Consider the following 8,205-nt stretch of genomic DNA (forward strand, 5'->3'; position numbering starts at 1 on the left):
CACTACTAGATGGGTTTCCTTTGTTATCAGTGTAGCAGTGATTGAACATTTCAACTCGTGATGGATTGCGGCCTAATTTTTTCTTCTGTATCAAAAAGAATTTTTGTTTAAACAAATTGAAATAATATTAAATGAAGCATAATAGAATAGCCAGAAATGTTTACCATGTTTGCTCGAATCTAGGCAAATGATTTCTTCCCGGTATTATGATTCGTGGTCTTCATTGCCCTTGCTTTTTTATTTTTTTCACTAATTTTCTATATCACATACAAATAATTTAGAAATAACTCCAAAATAATCTGATATACTATTACATAAAGGGAATATACATATACCTTTGTATCTTCTAACTCCCAATAATCAGCAATGACTTTATATTGATCTTTTACCACTCTCACATCTAAATTGAGCATTTGAGTTTCAACTTGTATATTTGGCTTGTAGTATGTGGCTTTAATCCATGCCTTCCAATTCCTCCAATACTTGCCCAAAGCACGAAGAATCCAAATTTTTGCACTAGGAGGGACATCAAATTTTTCCTACAATATATTTCATGTGCTTAGATTCCACCCATCATATCATAAATAACTAACAAATATTGATACATGTATAAACTGACTTAAGCTTTATTACCTTGACAATCTTTAACATGTCTTTCTTTCGAGACTTGTCAATTTTTCGCCAATCTTGGACATCAATTGGGGCATATGAACCATTTCTTGATATTGTACCCAAGAACTCTGTAAATCTTGATTTATTTTTGCCCACTGGTTTGCCAAGTTTGTTAAATTTAACTTTATAACGATGAGATGTAGGCTGACCCCAAACACTTGTCATATATGTTGGCCCTCATGTTTTTTTTGCCTCCATATCACCATCAGTCCTTTGTATTGCATCCCAACAATATTTGGACCCTTAGCAAGCTGCTTCAAATCCATAAGTAATGTATCTTCCTTGCATTCTATATTGTGCTCAATCTGTATTATATATAAGAACATTAGAGACAAATTTGTAGTACAAAAACAGCTAATAACTAGCAATGTTTAATAACATACATGATTGGCAAACCAAGATGCAAAATTCTCACTATGCATGAGTTCAATAACATGTTTTCCAGCTCGGGGATTCCTTTCTTGAATCAATTGATAATGCTGGCTGCAATTACAATATTCAATGAGTTCTAGATAACTTTGAATAGGACATTTTTGAAATACTATTTACTTACTTGATATAGGGATTGACATGGTCACAATTGAATAGGACATATTGATGTGCTTTTCTCAAAACCTTATCACTGAATTTAGTGGGAATTCCTTTGGCTACTGGACGAGTTGACATTGAGAACAAATCTAGTCTAGTTGAAGAACTTTTAGCAACATCTTCATTTCTGTTTGATCGATTCAATTTTGTCTCCACATAATCAGCCAAGAAATATGAACAAAATGTCAAGCACTCTTCTGCTATATACCCTTCAGCAATGCAACCTTCTGGTCGACTTTTGTTTCGAACATAAGACTTCAAGGTGCCCAAGTACCTTAGAAGAAATATGATATCATAAGACTTCAAGGTGCCCAAATAAATAAATAAATATTAAGATTATTAATTTAATTCAGAACACATACCTTTCAATAGGATACATCTAGCGATAATGGACTGGCCCTCCAATTTTTGCCTTGGTGGCCAAATGGATAGATAAATGCACCATGATAACAAAAAAAGATGGTGGAAAGATTCTCTCAAGTTGACAAAGTATAATAGCAATCTCCTTCTCCATGTGGACTAAATCTTCAGCACAAAGGACTTTAGAGCACAACTTTCGAAAGTACCTACTCAATTTAATCAATGGAGAGCGGACTGCCTTGGATAATGTTTTTCTCAAAGCTATTCGCAACAACTGCTGCATCAAAATATGGTTATCATGGCTCTTAAGTCCATAAATTTTGGGCGGCTTCACTTTCACACATCTAGATATATTAGCTGCATACCCGTCCGGTACCTTCACTTTTTTTAGTACTTTACAAAAAATTTCTTTTTCCTTCCTGTCCATTGTAAAGCAGGCTGGAGGCAAATAAAATCTACCATTTTCTTTCTCAACTGGATGAAGTTCTGGCCTTATACCCATGTCACGTAAATCACAGCGTGCAGTATAATCATCCTTATTGTTATCCAGATTCAACAATGTCCCAACAATGCAATCACAAATATTCTTTTCAATATGCATGACATCCAAATTATGACGAATCAAATTATCTTTCCAATAAGAAAGATCAAAGAAAATGCTCAACTTTTTCCAACTGAATGGCAATGTTGGATTATCATCAACTAATTTTCGAAATCTGATTTGGAAATTTTCCAATTCAGATAAAATTGTAGACCCCATCAATTTTTCAGGAGCTCTCCCATGTTCTTCCTTTCCATTAAAAGCTCAGGAATTCTTCCTAAAAGTATGAGCTGGATCCAAAAATTTTCTATGGCCCATATAACAATCCTTATGCCTTAACCGTTGTGAAGTTGTGTATTTATGACAAACAGGGCATGCATATTTTCCTTTAGTACTCCAACCGGATAAAATTGCATAGCCAGGAAAATCACTAATAGTCCATAATAATGCTGCTCTTAATTGAAAGTTTTGTTTGTAAGATGCATCATATGTATTGATCCCCATCTCTCACAATTCTTTCAATTCTTTGATTAGAGGTTGTAAATATACATCAATATCATGACCAGGAGCATGTGGGCCTGGTATCAACAATGACAACATTAAATATGGTTGTTTCATACACATCCAAGGCGGTAAATTATAAGGTATCAAAATCACTGGCCATGTACTATGAGTGGAGCTCATACTTTTGAATGGATTAAATCCATCGGAAGCCAACCCCAACCTAACATTACGAGGATCCTTAGAAAAATCTGTATGCTGATAATCGAAAGTTTTCCAAGCTGGGGAATCAGCAGGGTGTCTCATATAACCATCCTTAGTACGACCCTCTGAGTGCCATCTCATATGCTTTGCAGTTTTAGATGACATAAATAAACACTGCAACCTGGGTTTTAGTGGAAAATGCCATAAAACCTTACGTGCGACTTTTCTTTTCTCACCGGTTGGATCATTTTCTGATGCTTCCTATCTAAGTTCTTTGCATGTTTCACAACAAGTTCTTTTTGCATTTACCCCCCAATACAAAGTGCAATCATTAGGACAAGCATCATACTTTTCATATCCAAGTCCTAATTCTTTCATTAATTTTTCGGACTCATAGTAAGATTTAGGCAATTTTTCCATGGCTTCAAGAAATGCTTCTATCAACAAATCAAGAAGCATATCAAAGATTTTGTTACTCCATTTACCCAGACACTTCAAGTGAAGCAAGCGAATTATGAACGAAAGCTTGGAAAAATTTTTACAACCAGGGTAGAGTTCTTGTTGAGAATCGTCAATTAACTTATAAAACTTTTCAGCAACTGAATTAGGTAGTTCCTGATTAGATTCGAATGTACCAGCCATAGCAGGATCTTGTTGAGGTATTCCTAAGGCTTCATGAACTAGACCATTCATGTCATCACCTATATCAGATACGTTATGAGGAACATTGTCTGAGGTCTGTATCGGTGCAGAAGAGTATACAAATTCCCCGTGAGCTACCCACTGTGTGTATCCCTTAAGAAATCCAAACACCTTCAAATGAATTTTTGCATCTGCCCTAGAAACACATACTCCAAATTTACATTCTGAACATGGACAAGCAATCATTCCATTCCCATGACTTGAATGCTTAAAGGCATAGTTTAAGAATAATTCCAAACCCTTTTCAAATTCACCACTTCTTCTATCTTTCCACATCCAACTCTTATCCATATTATTAGAGTTATTAAATATTTACTCATCAAACAACATAAAGGAGTGTTAATGAGTGAGTATCTGAAATAATGCATTTTATATGAGATAACAACTAAAATAACCAATAATTTTGTAATTTATTGCAAGATAGATTAAATTAGACTAAAATACTCAATTTCATATCAGCAAACCTTTATAATGTATGAACACTTTCAATAGCAAAATTCAAAAAATAAATTACCAACTGCTATATTCAAAAGCAAATTAGAACAAGACTAATCAAGCATGTGAACGTATAAAATTAGACCAATAAAGTAATGTACCTGCTCAAGAGTGCCAAAGTCTAATACTTTTCCTCCGTCAAATACTTACCAGCAAATATAAATCTGTCCAAAATAAAGTAAAAGCAACTACCTTGAGTAAATTTTAAAACAGGACCTATTGCATTTTTTCACCAATTGCTTAAGCTTTCAACAAATTATAACAGAAGTCTTAATTACGGTTTAGAAAAGAGGAAAAGAGAAAGAAATTGAAAAAAGTAAAAGAAAATACTAGCACTTACTTCTCCCCGTTCTCCTTTAGGATTCTTTAGATTGATTAATCCATTTCTTAGGTCAACTTAATCAAACAAATACAGAATTAAAAAAATTCATTGCATCTGTTGCCTTGGCTATTATTTCATATGTTTAATGGTGCTGCAACTAGGCAAAACATTGAACTCCCGTGGCATCCAAGTCCTAAGATGTCTACCTTTTTCATAGATCAATTATAAATGTTATGTGAATTTGAAAAAATCATTCCTTATAAGCATCTCCTCGCGGAGCAGAATCAATTGGCATTTCCTTCTAAAAATGCCATTTGTTGGATACTTGCCATTCATTTCATTTGATTGGTTCCAGTTGGGATATATCGTATAGTATCATCTGGGCAGGCTAGACTAGCTAGCTAGCTAGTTATACATATTGATGATGATCTGTCGCAGACCATCTGGAAAATGACTTGCATCAAATTATTTTCCTCTGCTAAATTGTTTTTAATACACATTTTTTGGTTCCCTAATCCATAGGATACCCGTAGGACATATGCTGTTGTCACTCTCCAGAATATTGTGATCAATAATAATAGGGCGAGAGGGAAGAGGAGGGGAAGGAGATCTAGCTAGCAAAGAGGAATACTGATTATAGTATTCTTGAAATATGATCATTTTCTATTGGCCTTTCTGCTACATATTCGGTTGGCTGAAATTTTATTCCTCATCAATGCATTTTGTTCATCCTATTTTACGGACACCTGACTCTCTCTATATTCAATTATATATACTTGTTCAATGATGAGCCAACACTTCCAGAATCTTGTGACATGACTCGATTCAATTCCAGGAACCCGCATTTGCATGAGAAAAAAGAAATCCTAATAAAAATAAAGTCAAATATAACACAACATCCAAATAATCAAATAGCACTCCACTGACTAATTAATTATATGGTATTGATTTAATTGCCAGCACTTCTTAAATATAGCAAAAGCAAAAGAAAAGAAAATGAAGGCAAAATTTTATTTTTGACGCCCACCTCTTATATATTTGCTCAAGAAAGATATTCGCTCATTGATCTGACAGATTAGAAAATGGGCGTAGATTTTCTTTAAGTGACATTCACCTTAAGTGCCTAGAAGGTCTTGATCTGATGACTAATGTTAAAGACTCAAAGAATTAGAGATTCTGAAATCAAATCTTTCTTCTTCTTCCCTATTTCATAAAGTAACTTGTCTGCATGTTTTTTTTTTCCAAAAAGAACGGATGGCTTTTGTTTCATTCATCCATCCATCCATTCATCAAACTCAGTGGAGTGTTATTTGCCATATCTTTTTTTTAATTTTAATACGATAGCATTACATTCTAAAATCTTTCAATACAACTTGAGAATACAGTAATTCTGAACATATCAAACAATAAGCCCAACTGAAGAAGGGAAGACTATCAAACATTTTTCAATTTCCACACTGCAAACTGGCACTTTTAAGTTTTAACAGCGGGCATAACTTATTGTAGAGCAGGACCCAAATTTAACCAAAAAAAAAAGGAGAGCTGTACCATATCTCATATGCAAATGGAAATATCATGTAAGTGGAACACAAATTCAACACAAGCCGATTTGCATTGAAGATTCCCAAAATCAATAATTTTAGAATTAATGAGTATATAAACATACCTCTGATTTCAAACACAATAGAGTGAGTGATGATAGTCCTACAATCCTTCAATCGACACAACATGCAATCCACAAAATTAGGAGCAACTTCATGAGATTGAGTTAGGATCCACCATAATCAACATGAATTTGAGAAATCAAAAGAAAAGAGATTGGAAGGATAAAGAGCTAGTGAGATCCGGCAATGATTTTTGGGAAAATTTGAGGGTAGAGGACCGAGAGAGAGAGTGTGTGAGGGAAAGAGATGGGTCAATGAAAAATGAAAGTTTTGGAGATGGTAGATTGGTAGAGGACCGAGAGGGAGAGTGAGGGAGAAAGATGGGCATTTGTGATTTGGGATTTGGGGATTTGGGATTTGGGACAATTTTGCCGGTACTCTTAGGCGCCAATTTGGGGCATTTTTCAGTTTTTTCATGAAACAATTTGCCGCTTCTTTTCATGGACAATTTGGGATTGTTTTTCCTTCTAGTAGTTGTTGAGGCACATCTCTAAAATGCCTTTACAAATTTTTTCTTTATATTCTTTTATTTTCAGTTTTTCTTATAAGATTTGTCCCTTAAACATTGTCTTTTTTTATTTAATTAATAAGTGTTAATATAACAAAAACTACCTAATGCCTTAATAAGTGTTTATTTGAGGCATTTACTTCATAGTGCCCTAACAAGTATGCCATAATAGGGAAATTTTCTTGTAGTGATTATAAACCAATCGGGAAGTTCATGATGTAAATATCTTGCTTGTAATTCTTTGAAATACTCCCAAGCCTCGTACAATGATTCATCCTATTGTTGAGCAAATTCTATTATCTCCATTCTTAATTAACTTGGCCGTTTCAACAAGAGGAAAATATTTATTCAAGAAAACTTTTGATAATCAACCCATGCAGTGAAAGTGTTGGGTGCATGTGAATTTAGCCATCTCTTTGTTTTATCATGCAATGAGAATGGGAACAATCGAAATTTAATTGCATTAGCACTTACTCAATTAAATTTCATTGTATTACAAATCTTTGGGAAGTTGGCCGAATAAGCATTTGGATCTTCTGTAGAATTACATCCAAATTGATCTTGTTGGATCATTTGAATTAAGGCAGGCTTAATCTCGAAATTATTTGCATTGACTATTGGCCTTACAATACTTATTTGTGATCCTGTAGCATTAGGCAATGCAAAATCTCGCAAAGATTTCTGATCACAATCTACTTGTTCTTCCACCATTGTTTCTAATGGAGATAGCTCAATTGCAATTTCTCCTACACTTTCTTCTATTTGAGGTGCTTGTTGTTCTTGCACCAAACATCTTGTCCTTCTTGCCGTTCTTTGGATCTTGAGGTTCAATGGTATTATAACTCAAAGGGTTTGGTGCATGCACTACAAAATACCTAAAAATAAGAAAAGTTAGCAATTAATATACATAATGACAAAATAGCAAAAATAACACCTTAGATATAAGAAATTTCACAAATTATCTAACAAGAAGTTTAGATTAATGAAGCTTATTTTTGCCCTAATATTGCTCTTGATCTCTAGCAACAGTGCCATAAACTTGATGAGGTCTTACCTTGCACCAATTTAATAACCTAGTTACCTCGATTTTCACAAGTATGTAGTTTGTTTAGTAAATATAAGAGGCATTACGGTTGTCGATCCCACAAGGAGGTATGGGCAACTAAGATTTTTTCACTTGCTCTATTATCTAAACAATTTTTAATATAGAAAAATAGACACAAAAATAATAAACACAAGAAAATTAGAGAAAATCACAAAAATGGAGGAATCAATAAACCTAAGTTCTAGGGAATAGAATCCACTGATCACTCTAAACTATAGTGAAAATGGTAAAATATCACTTTTACCTCTTGTTTTTTAGGATGTCATTTCTTAATGCACTTGAAACTCACTCTTCCCAATGAATTAGTTTTTGCCAAAACTAGGCTGCCCTACTTTTGTTGTGAAGTTATTGAAGTCCACCAACCTATATAAATAGGTAGATGCATGTAAAGAAGAGAACTCAACTAGATTTAGTTCATGAAAATCTATAAAATTAACTAAGAAAATCCATGTTAGTGTACCACTATTCTTGTGTGACTACTCCTTAGGTTCAATCTATTCCTTTTTTCCATTATTGTTACTAATTCTCATTGACTAAAAATAA

The 8,205-nt window shown here is 33.8% G+C and overlaps 1 protein-coding gene and 1 non-coding gene across 2 annotated transcripts; one reads left to right on the forward strand and one right to left on the reverse strand.

The window, feature by feature from the left end:
- Window positions 1-1,639: 1,639 nt before the first annotated feature.
- On the reverse strand, window positions 1,640-3,859 carry LOC140012761 (uncharacterized). Its single transcript, XM_072061058.1, has 4 exons — window positions 3,186-3,859; window positions 2,848-3,047; window positions 2,673-2,739; window positions 1,640-2,336 (listed from the first exon to the last, which is right to left on the reverse strand). Exons 1-4 carry the CDS (start codon window positions 3,857-3,859, stop codon window positions 1,640-1,642), a joined length of 1,638 nt encoding a protein of 545 aa, XP_071917159.1.
- A 2,906-nt stretch (window positions 3,860-6,765) lies between these two features.
- Window positions 6,766-6,871, forward strand: LOC113705118 (small nucleolar RNA R71). Its single transcript, XR_003451766.1, has one exon. It is a non-coding gene; the product is annotated as a small nucleolar RNA R71 (small nucleolar RNA).
- Window positions 6,872-8,205: the final 1,334 nt, after the last annotated feature.

This window comes from Coffea arabica, chromosome 8e (assembly GCF_036785885.1).
Source record: "Coffea arabica cultivar ET-39 chromosome 8e, Coffea Arabica ET-39 HiFi, whole genome shotgun sequence".
Lineage (NCBI taxonomy): Eukaryota > Viridiplantae > Streptophyta > Magnoliopsida > Gentianales > Rubiaceae > Coffea > Coffea arabica.

Excerpts from the sequence above, each read along its gene's own strand:
- LOC140012761 (XM_072061058.1), bottom strand. The coding sequence starts at position 3,859 with ATGGATAAGAGTTGGATGTGGAAAGATAGAAGAAGTGGTGAATTTGAA. Across the intron at positions 3,048-3,185 it reads TGTCCTAATGATTGCACTTT|GTTGCAGTGTTTATTTATGT; the intron begins GTATTGGGGGGT and ends ACTAAAACCCAG. Across the intron at positions 2,740-2,847 it reads TGGATTTAATCCATTCAAAA|GCCCACATGCTCCTGGTCAT; the intron begins GTATGAGCTCCA and ends TGTTGATACCAG.